The sequence below is a fragment of the Talpa europaea genome, assembly GCF_964194135.1.
Source record: "Talpa europaea genome assembly, chromosome: 10".
Classification (NCBI taxonomy): Eukaryota; Metazoa; Chordata; class Mammalia; order Eulipotyphla; family Talpidae; genus Talpa; species Talpa europaea.
In genome coordinates, this window is record NC_140077.1 from 40,806,704 (window position 1) to 40,825,186 (window position 18,483).

Here is an 18,483-nt window from a genome sequence, read left to right on the forward strand (position 1 = left end):
CTTCTCCAGGAAATACTTCTCTCATACACACGCAAGAATCTGGAGTCCAACACGAGTCTGGAGTCGAGCTCAAGTCTCCACTCCATTCTGAACGGACAGTCAAGGGTGACAACCCAGGGGGCGGGGCAAGCTTCCTAGTACTCGCAAAGCCGTCCAGCCGTGGAGGCTGGGAGAGACGGGGATAAAGATCGAAAAGCAAAACCAGCTTCTCGGGCCCCGAAGAAATAGAGACCCGGTACATTGAACCTGGAGATCGAGTGTCCTGCGCCCTTCAACAAGCTCGGGCAGGAAGCAGGAGCCGGAATCTGGGCCGGGAGGAGAGAGGGAGGGTCTAGGACTGATCCAGGGTTGAGGATGCGTTAGTTAAGGGTCTCTCCCGGGGACCGCCTCCCGGCTCCTCCCTTCCTTTTCAGGTCGGACCCCGATCTGGCCAGTAATACCCGGGCCTCTCTGCTTTCCTACCCACCAGTCTCCCGAAGTCCCTCCTCACCCGGCTCCAGATCCAGGTTCGACTTCGTTCCTAACGTCAAGGCTCCCAGGCTCCACTTCCGGTTCCGAGGGAGTCGGCGCGTCATCCACGGAAGTTCCACCCCCACGCTCCAGAGCCGGGACACTCCTTCTGCCACGTCTGCTAGCTGCACACGCTCAAGAACCCGGATGTCACGCATGCGCCTTTCCATCTATCATGGCCGCCTCCTGAAAGACTCCGCAGATTCATGTGCATTTGCGATATATATATATTTTTAGATGTCCTTGTAACCTTGTGGTCCCACCAGTTGAGCTGCAGTTGAGAAAGTTAAGTGAAACTATTTTAAGTAATTCCCGCTCTATCCGCCTGTGACATATTAATGACCTCTGATCTAGAGTTCTGTAGCTACTTCCTGCTGACCCCTGACCCCATTGATTTACATCTGAGGGCTGTTCTCACCCCTGACCTTTGCTGGTCAGGAAATTTGAAAAACTTATTTTGGCAAAGGGCACTAATAATACTTTTGAACTTCCAAGTTTGAACTCTGCATTACGCAGCTTGAGTAGTTAAATCTTTGCCTCAGCTAACTTGATTTGTAAAATGGAGAGAATACTAAATGCTCATCTAGTACTTTTTTTAGGAAGATGGAATTAGACAAGTTATGTAGGTTGCCTGACACTACAGTAAGCTCTCAGTAATAGTCTGCTGTTAACCATTTTTTGGTTTAAATGCAGCTTTTGGGTTAAATGTAACCAGGGATGATGTCTACTATCCTGTTAATAATAATTAATAGGGCCTCCCCTGTGGCGCAGCAGTTGAGCGCTGGGTTGCGAAGCTGCCCGCAGCCTCTGCGGCGCCAGTTCGATCCCCGGCTGCTCCCCGGCCACCAGAGGAGGGTCCCACATGGCGCGCAGACCTCTCCTGCCGCCCGCTGCTCCCCTCAGCAGTGTACTTCGTCGGTCCTTCTGCCTGCTCTGCTCCACGCTCTGGCTCTGGTGAATTCTCTCACCCTCCCGCGCTTCTGACTGTACCCAGTGCTTGCATAAATAAATTTAAAAAAAAAAAAAAAAAACGATTTACCATGACTTGGTAAACTTTAAAAAAATAATAATAATAATTAATAATACTTGTAGCTAGTATTTGTAGGGTTTTTTATATATTTTTAAAAATACTTATTTAGTTATGCATACAAGAACTTGTGTGTAATCCAAAGGGGAGGGGGGGCAGTGAGAGGATTCACCAGAGAGAGTGAGGAGCAGAACAGGAAGATCTACTGAAATACACTGCTGAGGGGAGCAGCTGTGGAGACAGGAGAGGTCTGCTGTGCCATGTGGGTAGCTACCTGGCCGCCTGGGGATCGATTTTGTGCTGTAGTGACTGGCAGTAGCTTGATAGCGCTATCTTTAACCCCTGTGCCACCCGGGAGGCCCCTTTGTAGGGTTTTAAAGGATATACGTGATCACATTTAATCCTTTCAATAATTTATTTTAATTATTTTTAAGCACCACTGTGTGGCAAGCTATGTTCTTGGTTCTGATGGTACAATATTGAACAAAACAAATATTCTTGCACTCTTATTGTTAGAGGGAAAGGATGTTCTGAACAGTATTGTTTTTAAAGATTTATTTATTTATGCATACAAGAACTAGGGTGTAGGCCAGAGGTGTGGGGGGTAAGAGGATTCACCAGAGACAATGGGGAGCAGAACAGGCGGATCTACTGAAATATCTCTGAGGGAGCAGCAGGTGAGATAGGAGAGGTCTGCTGCGCCATATGTGGGTTAGCTCCCTTAATATGGATCCAATTCATGCCGCAGTGGCTGGCAATAGCTTGATAGCACTGAGACGTTAACCCTTGCATCACCAAGGAGGCGCTTGTGCTCATATTGTTGACAACATAGTTGTTTTGAGGTTCAGGATGAAAATTGGAATAATTGTACTTCTAGTATGTGTTGGAAACATCAATAATAAATAGGCAGATTGTTCCTGTCCTCAGGAGTTTGTAATTCAGGTCAGAGGTTCTCAAACTGTGATCCTGAATCAGTATCACCTGGAAAGTTGTTAGAACTATGGATTTCAACAGCTGAGCAGTAGCTTTATTCCTTTGGTTTGTGCGTGAAAGACGAAGAAGCTGTTCCCCATTGGGATATGTCTTGGGCCTTAAATCAGCTTTGTTGTAAAACCATTTGTTCTGGAATAAAACTCTATTAGAAAAGTGTTGGAGGGGGGATGAAATACAAATTTCAGACTCCTCCCCCAAGATATATTGAATCAGAAATTCTGGAGGTGAGGCCCAATAAGCTATGGTTCTCCATTGTGCATTTAGGATTGAGATTCTCCAGTCTAGATTAATAATTTGCCAAATTAAGCTAACATTTGTTAGGTATCTGGCTGGGCCCTCTAGGCTCCCCTAGACTGAGCCATCTACTAGCATTTTCACATAATTTATCCCATTTGAATTTCATATTGGCATAGGCAAGTGGGTTTCCCCTGTCTTGTTTAAGGCTGCACCCCTCGTAAATGGTAGTGGCCACTGTAGGGTAAAGAAAATGTCAGGCTTTTCTGCCCTCCCACCATCAGGATAGATGATGGATCCTTGAGGTTCTGAATGCATGCCTGATGGCGGGCACCTGGAATAGGGTGTGAGCATAGGTAGATGGGATTCACCTGGGCTAAGACGGCTTTTAAGGGCGACGTCACGGGGACACCAGCAGCAGCAGCAGAAGCCGAAAGAGAAGCCAAGATAGAAGCAGAAGCTGAGAGAAGGCTGGAGAGCCCAGATAAAGTGAAGACTTGCTGGGGGCTGGGAGGACTGCCAGCCTCCCGGCCCCCCAGCACCCTTACCTACTGTGTACCGGGTAAATCCCAATAAAAAGACCTGCAAAAAGCCACTAAGGACTCTGATTCCTCCTTTACCCAGTCTGCTGGATATTAGAAAACCTGCCCTGTGTCCATTCCTGACCCTACAGCCACATACATAGTTTCTTGAGGATGGTATGTTGCATTTTAGTGGGTATCCCCACTCCGGACTCAATCATCTGTTGGTATATTAGAATCATCTGTGGTTCTAAAACTGGCAATGCCGGGTACCTACCAGACCAATAAAATCAGAATCCTCAGGACTGAGGTCTGAGAATCATTTTTTATACATTAATAATATATATTATACATATAATAATATATAACATTAATAAGTTTTTTATGACACAATCATCTAACCCTATACACTGTCTTATTTTAGGGAGCCGATAAATTTGAGAGTTTTCCAGGTGATTCTAATGTGTACTTAATTGAATGCCACTGGTATAGCATAATGGCTGACATTTAACTGTCACTCAATAAATGCTTGACAAGTGAAAGAATGGATGTTTAGATACTTTTTTTACTGATAAGTTCAAGTAACTGCCCAAGAACATACAACTAATAAATGATGAAACAAGAGTTCAAGTCCAGTTATTCTGACTAAAACCCAAGTGATTTCTATGCATCATACACCAAGGAAGCACACTAGGAAGGCAGCTAGTCCAGGAAACTCTGTAGTTTTGATAATTATAGTTATAGCATGATAATGTTATGTTTTATTACAGAAATATTTCATGACATAGGGCATGTTCAAGTAATGGAATCTGAAAAATAAGTAGATCTTTTATCATTATCATGGGTTGGCATGTTTATAAACACGCGTCTATAGTCACCTTTACATGACTACCTGTGTATTGTAAGAAATAATTTAATTCAGTAATCATTTGTTGAGCACCCATTATGTCAGCAATTGCTCTGTAGGCTGTTGATTGTTACACATAGTCCTTGCTTTCATGTTTCTCACAGTCTGAGGGGGAGACAGACCTATAAACCAACTATGATATTGGGTGGAAAATATACTAATAGCACCATGAACAAGATACTATGTTGCCTAGAGGAAGGGAGGATTAATTCTATAGGTAGGGAGTCAGGAAATGGATAGGAAAGGCTTAACCAGAGAGGTAACAGCTCAACTGGGGCAGACAGGGCTGATCAGAAATCCTCTGCATCCAGCAGTGGGATATAAATCTCCACTTTGATTAATAGGTATATTCACACATGAAAGGGATAGTTTTCTGGATATTTTGGGAACTTGTGTGACAAATCTAGCAATTCCTTGCTCTGGGATTGAAGCCCCTGCTGCTGCCACTTTGAAAATGAACTTTGGAGGAAAACAGTCCATGATGCTATCAGGAAAAGCACAGTTGCTGAAAGGGTATCCAGCCTGGAGTTTGGTATTCTGAATCCTGAGTAAAGGCCCATGCAGGGCAATGGGGGACAGGAGAGGACAGAAGTTTTTACTATAATTAGCTCTGGGAGTTATAGAGCTGGGGGAGGGAGGCGAGTACAGCCAGTAACTATCTTGAGCACAGCTCGGATTGACAGGACACGTGTGCTGGACTGTACTGATCCCAGGGCCAATTTGCCTGCCTGTGGTGTGTGGTGGGGGGAGGGGGAGAGGGCCTGGGGCAGCAGGAGCTGGACAGCCAGACAGGCCGGACGGGGTACAAGCACCTCGACTTCTCTCTCTGGGGCACTGTACAAACTCCGAGAGCCATAAGCCAATCTGAGCGATGGGTGCTGAGGAGAAGGTGCTGGTCACACTATCAGGGGGAGCCCCCTGGGGCTTCCGACTTCATGGGGGGGCCGAGCAGAGGAAACCCTTACAGGTGTCCAAGGTAAGGGAGAGCCCCTAAATTAAGGTTTCAGGAAAAGGGGAACCTAGGGGAACCTGGGAATTCATGTGATGATCCACAGGGAAGAAGTGGGGGCTGTGAAAATGAGAACGGGGGTGGGCAGGTTCGCATGTTCAAATCTGGTGGGGGGAGTAGTGTTTGAGCATAGGCATCTTGTGGGGGCGTTACTAGAAGTAGAAATTCCTGATTTCTGGAAACGGAGAGAAAGATTGCCTTAGTTCCCTGTGGCACGATTGTAGAAAAGGCATGAGTCTGGCCATCTAGTCTGCTCTCCTGGATCTGTGCCTCTATTCCAAACTCCAGGAATGTAGGGAAGGTTCTAATTTCTCTCTAACTAAATGTGATGAGCTAAGGCTTTCTCACCCAAACCAGTTCAGCCTAGTTCAGTCCAGCCCAACCATGCCTTCAGTGTGCCTCTTTCCCTGAAGAGATCTTTTCTCTCACCAGACAAGACTTTTTTTTAGGTGCTGGGAGTGTTATGGCAAGATCTGGCCTGTCAGATGAAGTTGTGGCCGTTTTGGGTTTCACTATACAAGTTTAGTTTTCTTAACTGTAAGATGTAGGTAACTACAGTAATTCATAGAACCATTGTAAGAACTTAATACAATAATATATGTAGAGTTTTTTGCACAGTGTCTAACATTTAATAAGCGCTCAATAAATGGTAGCCACTATTATAACTCTGACATGTACATGTGAGTGCTTACATGGCATGCATATATACACAAAATCACAACCTCCTCCCAGAATTTGCTGGACTCCCTCCAAATTGGAATGCTATTGTAAAATCTTGACTGTAGAGAGTGGCACCGGGGATTCCAAGGCCTAGAAGAACACTATTGCTAGTACATTGGAGGCTATAAATCTTCAGGGGCTATAAACACAACTTCTAGTACCTTTCCCCTGTCATTTCCCACAAGTCTCTTTATTCAGTGATAACATTGCCTACCCTCATCTAATTTATTACTCCCTCCAACCTATACCTTCTCCCCTCTAAATAAGTCCCCTCAGCTGCAGACCCCTGCCCTCCTTACTCCTTTCAACTAAAAATGTGAAATTCCCTCTCACATGGGTCCTTCCTGTTTTATTTTTTTTAAAGATTTATTTATTTATGCATACAAGAACTGGGGTACAGGCCAGAGGTACAGGGTGGTGGTGAGAGGATTCACCAAAGACAGAGTGGGGAGCAGAACAGACAGGTTGACTGAAATACACTGCTGAGGGGAGCAGTGGGTGAGTCAGGAGAGGTCTGCTGCACCATGTGGGTAGCTCCCTGGCTGGGGATCAAACCCGTGCTGCAGTGGCTGCGAAAAGCTTCATAGGTTGTGTGACTCCTTGAGCCACCAAGGAGGCCCTCCTTCCTGTTTCAACTCCCTCCATTCTATTCCTCCCTGGAACCCTCCCTCATATACAGTCTGTCTTCCACACCTTCCCAGATCCGAAGACGCAGCCAGGCTGGCAGAGCAGGACTCCGGGAGCGGGACCAGCTCTTAGCCATCAATGGGGTCTCCTGTACCAGCCTCTCTCATGCCAGTGCCATGAGCCTCATTGATGCGTCTGGGAATCAGCTTGTCCTCACTGTTCGGAGGTATGGAACCCTCCCACTTTACTGTACCTTTAAACTCCTAGTGTAGGGCTCCCATCTTCTGTCTCAGTTCTGTGTCTTACTGGTCTGGCTTCAACCGTTAAGTACCCATTTCTGCCGATGTGATTGTGGAGTCCAGATGTTTGCACCTGCCCCTCAAATGATTTGAATGTTTCTGCAATTAGGAGGTGGAAGGATCGAGTGGGTATTTGAGTTTGAGGGCCTACTTCTATCCCTTGCCTCTCTCCTTATCATATGTCCCTTAAGCCCATTTCCACGCTCAGATATCCAAGCATATTTGCTTCCCAGTTTGTCTTCAGATCTTCACTATTCCCAGGCCATCCATTCCACCTATATGCTAGTCCTCTCTCTCCCTTGCCTCCTTCTCCCATCCCCTCCAGATCTCTCTAGCTGTCAGTCATCCAGGTCATTTCTCAAGTTCTGTCCTCTTTCCCATCCAGGATAGAGGATGAAGGGCCTGTGCGATCTCCATCCCCTCGTGAACTTCAGGTGCTGTCGCCCTTATCTCCCCTGAGTCCTGAGCCTCCTGGTGCTCCAGTTCCCCAACCTCTTCAGCCTGGGAGCCTCCTCTCACCTCCTGACAGTGAAGCTTACTATGGAGAGACAGACAGTGATGCTGATGGCTCTGCCACCCAGGAAAAGCCCCGCCGACCCCGCCGCCGGGGCCCTACCAGGCCCACAGCTCCAGGAGCCCCATCTGATGAGACCTACCTGTCCGACAGCCCTGCAGAGCCAGTGCCTACCGTCCTTGGCTCTCCCAGCCAGGGTGATAGCCGCGTGAGCTCCCCGTCTTGGGAGGATGGGGGAACCCTTCAGCCACCGCCAGCTGAGGCTCTGCTGTTGCCCCATGGGCCCCTCCGGCCTGGCCCTCATCTCATCCCTATGGTAGGGCCTGTTCCTCACCCAGTAGCAGAAGATCTTACTACTACTTATACCCAGAAGGCCAAGCAAGCCAGTGAGTACCTGAACCTCTTTTCGCTGGCCAGATCTTTCATTCTGAGCTTAAATCTACTCCTCCAAAACTATGTGCTTTACCTTCTTTATACTTCCCTTGGTACAGTCTTCGGGACAAGTGGCAGAGAGGCATCAGTTGGAGGGGAAAATAATTCTCATGCTCTCCATTCTTTTTGCTGTTTGAGCCGTATGGCAAAAGGTACAGGTGTTTCAACTTAACCCAGGAACAGGAAAAGTAGGGAATATGGAAAGGAGTATAAATCAGTAGTTTGTTTGTTGTTGCTATGATTTTGCTAGATGTTAGATGGGGTGAGTGATGAGTGCAGACATGGGGCAGAAGAGTATTAGGGGGCCTCCCTGGTGGCACAGCAGTTGAGCGCTGGGTTGCGAAGCTGCCCGCAGCCTCTGCAGCGCTGGTTCGATCCCCAGCTGCTCCCCGGCCACCGGAGGAGGGTCCCACATGGCGCGCAGACCTCTCCTGCCGCTTCTGACTGTACCCAGTGCTTGTATAAATGGATAAATAAATTTAAAAAAAAGAGTATTAGGAAGTAGGGCATCAAAATGGGCTGATGCTTTGGCCACATGTCAGGGGCTCTTCAGTATAGCTGCGGGCATAGCAGCAGAACTCCTTTGACATGTGTAAGTTCAATTAGGATTTCTGGGTACTGGGAGGCTATGAGATAGTCATGAGATCCCTAGGAAGTGGTATAGAGGGGGGAATGTTTGGCTCCTTATCTCAGGCAAGAATGTAGGCCTAGACAGAGAAAGCTAGTTCCACTTATCTCAGGCTCTTTGCTATTTTTCAGTGAGCTACCAAACAAAAGCTAAGAGTAAATCCCTGTCCTATGCCTCCCGTACCTCTCCCCAGAGACATTTCTTGTCACCTCAGAAATCTCAGGGTTATTCCTCTAGTTTTCATCTCTTGTTCCTCCCTTCCACCATCTGATTCCTGGTTCATAGAATTTTGTATCTGAATGTGGAATAAAAGCTAAGGACCTGACAATTTAGAGTCTGACATCCCTGAGATTGTCTAATATCCCACAAAGAAATTCCAGATGCATGCCCAGGATCCCATGCTTATCCCCAATTCTCATTTTAGTACTCTCCATTCCCTTTATGCTGGGTGAGACTGTAGTTAGTGGCCCAAGGTTATTTTTAGCCCAGCAGACCTTATTGTCCAGTGGGATGGGGTGAGGGGAAGTATAGGCAGGTGCTCACGTCCATCACACCAGAGCTTGTGGGGCAGCCTAGAGAGGGAGGGGGCCAGATTCCAAAAATAGCACAGTGAGCTCATTCAGCTGCCAGCTCTGGGGTACAAGACAAAGAGCCTTTAAAAAGCCTGGGGGATGGCTCAAGCTGGTCCTGCTCCAGCCAACACTGTTCTCAGGATGGAGGCCTTTGAGTCCATCAGCCAAGAACCCCTCAGCCAAGCCAGCTGCAACAAAGCCACAGGACTAGTTCCTGAGCTCCAGGACCCTTTCTATGCAGGTACTACCTTCTCATAACTAAGAGTTCTGAATTCTAGAGTGAAGGGGAATTACCTCGACAGTTTAGAAGGAAAGTCTTTGGGAAAGGTCTTATTCCCTTATCACCTCCTTCTTTTTGACTTCCTCCTCCTTCTTTTCTCAGGAGTTTCACTGCCTCTGTTTCAGAATGGGCTGATGCTTTGGTCACATGTCAAAGGGATTTGTAGCCACAAGAACTACAAAAAATTCAGGGGGAGAGAGTATGTGTGAGAGAGCAGTGTGAGTAATCTACGAGTATATGTAGGCATGCATATTGAGTGTCTGTGGGAGAAGGTATGTGTGACAAGAAAATATCTCTATTCAGTGAAGCTAGGCTACTATCAAGAAAACTTTGATAGTATTGGCTATTTATATTAGGTCTTAGAGTTACCATCAAATACTAAGTTTACCTACATTATTTCACTTAATCCTCATAGCAATCCTCTGAGGTAGTCACTGTCATCCTTATTTACAGATGAGAATACTGTCCTTCAATGAGGTGAACTAACTTTCCCAAGAGCCAAAAACCTAAATCAAATTCTGATTATAATGTCTCTCACCCACAGTACTATTATTTTGACATCAGCATTGAGATGAGCAGAATGAGAGCCCTATTTGGTAAGGAGCTTAGTATCTTGAGTGGAAAGAGATGGAATTTCAAGAATTTTTCAGTAGGAACTGGGAACTGTGGACCAGAGAGTATGTGTCCAAAGCAGGGGCCTAGCCAGCAGGGCAGCCTCTCCCATTTCCTGGCCCCACCTCCCAGGCCCTACATAGTATGGGAAACCTTGCCCTGTTTCCCCTTAGCACACAGTCTTTGCTTGCCTGCTTGGTAGTTGCTGTTTTCTCTACCTAAAAGACTTGAAAATAGGAAGCAGATATGACCCCCGCTGCCAAAGAAGTCCATCAGCTTGGGGAAAAGGAGAATATATTTAGCTGATCACCTTGAGGTATCCTAAAGATTTGGAGGGTTGCCTTGGAGAGCATAACTCTGGGTTCTAGAGTGAAGGGGAATTACCTCAACAGTTTAGGAAAGAAAGTCTGGCTTTTCCTGCTTTCAGATCTGAGGCTATCCCTGTCTGTGAGTAGCAGGGGTATAAGGCATAGGAGAGTGTTCTGGCGGTTAGAAGACCAATTTCAGTTCTAAAATTTTGTCCAAACACTTAGTCTCTGCACAAAATCTCTGGGAAGAAGGGCCACCTGGAATATGTATGTGTGTGAGTGTATTTGAGTAACTGTGTGTTTTTGTGTGGGCACATGTATATTTACATATGTGTATGTGAACTGCAGTGTGTATAACCTGGATGTATGTGTGAATGAGAGAGAAACGTACATATGAGAAAATATGCCTATAGCTGCCTTTCACAAGACTCTTATTCTTGTCAAAATGATGTGTGGTGGTGTGTATGATGAGGACTGATGGGGTGCAATTTTGAATGAAGATCCTTGTTGCTAAGGGTCCCTTGTGTCCTTAAGCAGAGAGAGAAGGGCTGAGGAGAGGGAATAAGTCCCAGACTTTCTGAAAAGCCCCCTAGCATTGTCTCTGTGGTAGGAGAAAAGCGTCCCTTCTTATCTTTGTTCTCCCTGGGACCTGCCTCTTCTCCCTGCCTGCCAAGGGAAGTGGCCCTCTCTCAATCCCACCCCCCCCCCCCCCAGTGAATTGCCAGCCAGGAATGGAGTGAGGTATGGGAGGAATGTGTGTGGGTAAAACACATCTTGGGGGAGGCAGAGGCAGAGTGGAGGGAAGAGAAGATGGGAGCATAGCTCTGGTCAGAGTGGTGTTAGGGCAGCCAACTAGACTGTCTTACCTTCAACTGTCCTTGGTTTCACCTTTCACCCTTCACCCTGCCCCCAAATCAGACATTATGGGTCAGGTCTGTGAAAAGCCAGGAGGTGGGAGAACTGAGGGAGTTGCCTGGGGTAGGGGTGAAAGCCTTGGGGAACTGAACTGGGAGAGGCCTACTGACCCTTCTCTCTCCTGACTTCCTTAGAACTGCAACGGGCAGAGAGCCTTCAAGAGAAGAGTGTGAAGGAAGCCAAGACCAAATGCAGGACAATTGCATCCCTGCTAACTGCAGCCCCCAATCCTCACTCCAAGGGGGTGCTTATGTTTAAGAAACGGAGGCAGAGAGCCAAGAAGTACACCTTAGTGAGCTTTGGGGTTGCGGCTGGGACAGGCACTGAGGAAGAGGAAGACGGAGTTCCTCCCACCAGTGAGTCTGAGCTGGATGAGGAGGCCTTCTCTGACGCCCGCAGCCTCACCAATCAGTCTGACTGGGACAGCCCCTATCTGGACATGGAGCTGGCCAGGCCGGCCTCAGGTGCAGCAGAGGGCCCAGGTCTGGGGCTGAGTGAAACCTCTGGACGAGGGGCCCAGCTCTTTGAACAGCAGCGCCAGCGAGCAGCCACCAGCACCCAGGAGCTGGTCAAGGATGGCCCAACAGCCTTGCTCAACGGGCAGGACCTGCAGTCACCACCTTGGGCCCAGAGTGCCCTTCCTGAGACCGCTGTGCTCCCATCCAGCCCTTTGCCGCCCCCAGTAGCCAGCCCCAGACCCTTCCTCCCAGGCGGTGGAGTCCCTGAGACCGCTGTGCTCCCATCCAGCCCTTTGCTGGCCCCAGTAGCCAGCCCCAGACCCTTCCTCCCAGGCAGTGGAGTCCCAGCGCCAGCTCCGAGCATGTTTAACCGATCAGCCAGGCCCTTCACCCCAGGCTTACAAGGGCAGCGGTCAAGTACCTCCTCGGTTATTTTCAGGCCCCAGACCCCTAAGAAGGTGAATGAAAGTCAGGGAGGTCTCAGCCCTGCCCCACCGCCCTTCTTGTCCTCTTTGCAGGGGCCCAGCCCTCTGCCCAGCTTCACTTCAGAGGCTCCCAGCCAGGTGCCAGGCTCAGGTCCTCCCAGCACCCCACGCTCCTCGGGCCCTGTGATGGCCACTAGCTCCCTGTACATCCCAGCTCCTAATCGTCCAGTTACACCTGGCGGGGTCCCAGAGCTTCCCTCACCCCCCAGCGCAGCTGCCATGACTTCCACCGCTTCCATCTTCCTATCGGCGCCTCTGCGACCCGCTGTGCCACTAGAGGCGCCCGCCCCAGGCCCCGCGGCCCCGGAGTCCCCCAGCGCTCGGGAGCAGCGCATCTCCGTGCCAGCCGCCCGTACAGGGATCCTCCAGGAGGCCCGGCGCCGGGGGACCAGGAAGCAGATGTTCAGGCCGGGAAACGAGGAGACGAAGAACTCGCCCAACCCTGAGCTCCTATCGCTGGTGCAGAACCTGGATGAAAAGCCGCGGGCTGGCGGAGCTGAATCTGGTCCGGAGGAGGATGCCCTAAGTCTCGGGGCCGAAGCCTGCAACTTCATGCAGCCACCAGGGGGCAGGAGCTACAAGATACCGCCTCACATCACACCCAAAACCCCGCCTCCAGTGGCTCCTAAGACCCCACCCCCTGTGACACCTAAGACTCCACCCCCAGTGGCTCCTAAGCCCCAGTCTAGAGAGTTCTTTGATGGGTTAGTGAATGGGGGAGCCCCTTCGGAGACACCAAAGCTTCTGGGGCGGGGTGGGGAGCTGTTTGCCAAGCGGCAGAGCCGAGCAGACAGGTATGTAATAGAAGCTACACCTGGCCTTGGCTTTGGCTCTGGCCCTCGACCCAGAAGCCCTTCTCCTACCCCATCACTGCCACCTTCCTGGAAATATTCACCTAATATTCGCGCCCCACCTCCTATTGCTTACAACCCACTGCTCTCTCCATTTTTCCCCCAGGCTGCCCGAACTCTCCCTAATAAGGTCCAAACCCAAGCGCCTCAGGCAACCCCTAAACAGGGTATCAAGGCTCTTGACTTCATGAGGCATCAGCCCTACCAGCTTAAAACTGCTATGTTCTGTTTTGATGAGGTTCCTCCAACTCCTGGCCCCACCTCCTCAGGGCCCCCTAAAATTGCCCGAGTCCAGGAAATCCGCCGATTTTCCACTCCAGCACCCCAGCCTACTGCAGAGCCCCTTGCCCCCACTGTGCTTGCCCCTCGAGCAGCCACTACACTGGATGAACCCATCTGGAGGACAGAGCTGGCCTCAACCCCTGCCCTTAGCCCAGCCCCTCCTCCCGAGTCTCCCAGGAGTCTTGGGGCCTCTCCCAGCTCCTGTGGCTTCCAGTTAGCCTGGCCCAGGTTTTCAGCCACCAGGACAGGATTGCAGGCTCATGTGTGGAGGCCTGGGACAAGTCATCACTGAGCAGGTCACAGCTCCCAGGACCAAGGAGAGGTAGAACACCCAGTTCCTAAAGTTGATTCTCCTACCCATCCCATCTGCTCCCTCAGGCATCTGGAGGCTAATTTCACTCCTGCCTCAGATGGTTTTGGAGTTAGTGTCCCATCCCCCAGCTTCCTCCTGATGTCCCTCCTGCTTTCCAACCTTCTCTCTCTGCTTTGGTATTGGTGCTTCCTTTGTCTCTCTAGTTCCTTGCCCTTATCTCTGTCTTTATCTTTAGGTCTCTCCTCCCATACTCCTTCACTGGTCTCTATGTCTCCACATTGGTGCTTTTTCTTTGTGGGCCTCATTTTAACATTCAGTAAGAAGCACATGGAAGTTACCACTGGGACCTCAGGGAAGAAGGTCACCAAGAGGCAGGTAGCAAAGGACTGAATTGGCCCCTGTTTACCCTAAGTAACTCCCTACTCCTTGCTCTTCTTTCCCAAGCTAGGCTAGCACATACCTAGGGGTGTGTGTGTGTGTGCGTGTGTGTGTGTGTAACTGTATGTGTATGCACAGATGTGCTTTTCTGCCTGAGGCAAGAGTAAGTAGAGAGGTATAACAAAAAACCCTATCTGAGTCTTCCCTTGAACTGATGAAAGGAGGATGAGATATTCCCATATGGATCATCTAGTAGAGAGAAAGAGATTCACAGTGCTGGCAGCAGGTGTCCTGTGAAACTTGTGGAGTATGTAAAGACTTGAGGGGTCAGGGCAATTTTATAGATTGAGTTATACCAGCTAGACCAAAGATAGAAATAAGAATTCTATTTCTCATGATTTAAGAAGGTTAGCAACTTGAGAGGTCCCTACTAAGCAAGAAAGCACCCAGGAAGTGAAAAAAATTTTTTTTCCTCTGAGCATGAAAAGTCATTGACTTCATTGCCTTACAGCTTAAGACAAAGGAGGGAAAAAAAGAGCCATGTGTGGAAAGTGAGGCAGAAACCAGGGGCAGAACTGAAATGAATGAAACTGATTCACAGAGAGGAGCATGATAAGGGAGAGGGCATAGTTGGCAGAGAGTAAAGTTGGGTAACAAGAAACCAACTATGTTTAAGAGGGAGGATGAGGGAAAATGTGAGGGAGGAGAGTCTATTTGTTAGAGTGAAGGGGCATGTTGAGGGAGGGACATGAGTGTGTGGGCTGAGTGTCGAAAAACAACTATCTGTGCTACCTCCTTTGCATTTTTTCCTGTCTTCTGCAGCTTGTCATGACTACCTGGGAAAGTGCAAGGAAACCCTTAGAGCCAAAATCTCTTTTCAGTCCTGCCCTATCCCTCAAATTTTAGCCCTGTTCCTTTTCAGCTTCAGGTCCTGATCTCTGATCCTAAAAGGGTATGGACTCCCCTCTCAACATGACCACCAGTCACGTTTGCTGCTTGACCTGGAAACCAGCTGTTTCCTTTGCATAGTGGGTGTGTGTCACTTTGGTTTGTGCACAAGAATAAACGTATTCCCTATACCTTTCATTGTTGTCATCTCTTCTAGTTTTTTTTTTTTTTTTGCAATATCTTACCACATTTTTTTTTTATTTTTTTTTATTTTTTTTTATTTTTATTTTTATTTTTATTTTTATTTTATTTTTTTTTATAGAGGCATGCTTTATTTATTTGTTTGCTGGTTTGTTTGTTTGTTTTGTTTATACATGCACTGGGTACAGTCAGAAGCGCGGGAGGGTGAGAGAATTCACCAGAGCCAGAGCGGGGAGCAGAGCAGGCAGAAGGACCGAAGTACACTGCTGAGGGGAGCAGCGGGCGGCAGGAGAGGTCTGCGCGCCATGTGGGACCCTCCTCCGGGGCCGGGGAGCAGCCGGGGATCGAACCGGCGCTGCAGAGGCCGCGGGCAGCTTCGCAACCCAGCGCTCAACCGCTGCGCCACCGGGGAGGCCCATCTCTTCTAGTTTTATATGCTCATTCTGTTCTCTCCTCTATCTTTGCAAATCCATTCCCCGGATCTCTTGATCCCTTTTTATTTTGTTTTAATTTATTTTTTATTTTTTAGAAGATCTATGTATTTATGCATACAAGAGCTGGGGTGTAGGCCAAAGGTGTGGGGGGGCGGGTGAGAGGATTCACCAGAGACAGAGTGGGGAGCAGAACAGGTGGATTGACTGAAATGCATTGCTGTCTAGCAGCAGGCTAGACAGGAGAGGTCCCCTATGCCTTGTAGTTTAGCTCCCTGGCCAGGCATCAAACTTGTGCTTCAGTTGCTGTGGATTGCTTCATAGTGCTGACATTTAATCTTTTGCGCCACCAGGGAGGCCCCTATTTTGTTATTTTTATTTTGATCTCTTGATTCCTGATATCTATCTCCATTCATGTTCTCCTACTTTCCACCTTTTTGCCTTTCACCACCCTGATCTTTTGCTCTTCTCTACCAATTCTGTCCTACTCCACTTTAACCAGGAGCTGGTCAAAGATAGTCCAGCAGCCTTGCTCAACAGGCAGGGTCTGCAATCACCACCGTGGGCCCAGAGTAATCCAACCATGTTGGAATTAAAGAGTTGACAATGACTAGAGATGAATGTGGGGTGAGAGATAGAGGGAGAGAAAGGATGGATCAGTACGAATTGAGATAAGAAAAGGTCCTGGGAGCAAGCTGTAAGAGAATTAGACTTCTGAGAAGGAAAGTACAAGTGTTCCAATTTTACCACCAGAGGGAGTATTGGTGATGATCAAGAGGCCCAGGACCTTAATACTCCCAAATACAAAGTCTCAGAATTTCAAAGGAAAGGCCCAGAGAAAATAGGTTAAATAATGCTTTCTCCCACTCAGTCACTTTAGGTACTCAATCATAGGAGACCAAAAATTCAGTTAGTTGTTGTTTTGTTTTGGAAGTGAATACGGTAGTGATGATGAAATCACATTTTTTTTAAAAGATTTATTTATGCATACAAGAACAGGCCAGAGGTGTGGGGGTGGTGGTGAGAGGATTCACCAAAGACAGTGGGGAGCAGAACAGGGAGACTGATTGAAATACACTGCTGAGGGGAGCAGTGGGCGAGTCAGGAGAGGTCTGCTGCGTCATGTGGGTAACTTCTTGGCCGGCCAGGGATCGAACTCATGCTGCAGAGGCTTTGGATATCTTCATAGGTTGTGTCTTAACCCCTGTGCCACCAGGGAGGACCTGAAATCACATTTTGCTATTTATTTTTTTTCTTCTAATTGCTTCTTTGAAAGGAAATAGAGAAAGGGGACAAAAGAGCAGGGATCTGAGGCTTAATCTGTCTGAGCAGAGGCCAACTAGCAGTGGGGCAGGGAGGCCTTTCACCTCCTAGCCTGAACCTGAAAAGTTCAGGGTGAGAAAGGACATGGTCAGATATAGAAGGGAGCTCACAGAGGGACAGAAGTCTATTCTGGGAGCTTTAAAAGCTACTTCCTATGGTAGCCACAACAGAGGGGTAGCAATTACAGCTCACAGATGCAGCAGCAACTGGTTCCAGAACCTGAGCAGAAGGTAGAGGTGAATTCAGATGTTCTGCTGCCAGTAAGGAAAGGTCAGCAAATGCGCCTTAAAGGGCCTCTCAAATTGTGTCCCTGGGCCTCTCTGGTGGCTCAGGGGTTAAAGTCTCAGCTCTATCAAGATGCCATCAGCCACTTGCAGCATGAGTTCAGCCAGGGAGCTAACCCACAAGGCGCAGTAGACCTCCCTGACTCACCCGCTGTTCCCCTCAGCAGTGTATTTCAGTAGATCCGCCTGTTCTGCTCCCCACTCTGTCTGGTGAATCCTCTCATCCCCTGCACCTCTGGCCTACACCCCAGTTCTTGTATGCATAAATAAATAAAAATAAATCTTGAAAAAAAAAAAAAAAAGATTGTGTCCCTGCCTAAAAGCTCTTTTGGAACAGAGCAAATGAGTAAGTCCAGAGTCTCCCTATAAAAAAATCCAAAATAGGGGCCTCCCCTGGTGGCACAGCGGTTGAGCACTGGGTTGCGAGGCTGCCTGCAGCCTCTGCAGTGCCAGTTCGATTCCCTGGCCACCTGCGAGTGTCCCACAAAGAAAAAAAAATATCCGAAATAGGAGCCTCAGAGAGTAGGCCCCTGCCTGACAGGTTACAAGTCCGCATGTTTTCAGGGGAAGCTATAGATAGAGAAGGCTGATCTGAGTACACCCAACAGCAAATGAGGGTAAAAAGACAGAAATTGGTCAAGTCTTCCTCCAATCATTCCTGACAGCCTAAGAAGCACTGGACATGCTTAAGTTGGTGTCTATTTCTGCCTAGGACTGATCCTCCCAGAGCAAAGACCAACACATTCAGGATCTTTCAAAGAGCAGTTCTACTATAAACAGACTTTGTTTCCCCAAACATAGCACCTAAGCCCTCCTACTCCCAAAATGCAACCACGTGTCCCTTCATCCCCAGCATAGATTGGCTCCGAATAGCTCCCTGGACATGTTCTCCAGGTTCTCACTCTCCCGCTCTGATTCCTATCTGCCACTTGCTACCTGCTTCCTCTCTGTCAGTTTTTAATTTCTCCCTCAATGCTTCTTTGGAAGGCAGACTCTACAGGCCAAGGGAAAGGGAGTCCCTAGGCAGACTGGTGTCTAGTTCAAACAGTTCAGTGGGAGAATCCCAAAGGCCTTTCCTCTGCTCCCTGAGCCTCTGGGCAAGGAGGGCGGGATCTTGGGTTCAGGGTCTCAGTACCCCCTGTGCCATTTGAGCTGCTTGCACTCATCATCTCTATTAATAACTGCCCTCCCTCCCCCACTGCCAGTGCTGCCCCCACGCCTGCCCAGCTCAGGTTCTCCAGTCACAGCAGGTCAGTTCTCCAAAGCTGTTGGACCCCAGGGAGAGCTGACCACTGCCTCAGCAGCCGGTAAGTCTCTAATTCTATAGCCAGAAAAGCCTTTGGGTTTCTCCCTCTAAGCTCTGGAGGCCACTCTGTTGACTGCTCTGTGTGTCTGTGTCTGCAGTAGTGATCCTTGATCCTGGAGGAGTTGTCTCCCTCCTCCATCTATGCTCAGTTCCTAGCTGTCCAGTTCAGGGGAGC

General features: G+C 48.6%; 1 protein-coding gene across 1 annotated transcript; it reads left to right on the forward strand.

The window, feature by feature from the left end:
* Positions 1 to 5,063: 5,063 nt before the first annotated feature.
* On the forward strand, positions 5,064 to 13,587 carry SYNPO2L (synaptopodin 2 like; the record flags this gene model as incomplete). The annotated part of the gene is made up of 4 exons (XM_084245891.1): positions 5,064 to 5,168; positions 6,623 to 6,774; positions 7,233 to 7,747; positions 11,243 to 13,587. The coding sequence occupies 4 exons, from the start codon at positions 5,064 to 5,066 to the stop codon at positions 13,474 to 13,476; spliced, it is 3,006 nt and encodes a 1,001-aa protein (XP_084102017.1). The 3' UTR covers positions 13,477 to 13,587.
* Positions 13,588 to 18,483: the final 4,896 nt, after the last annotated feature.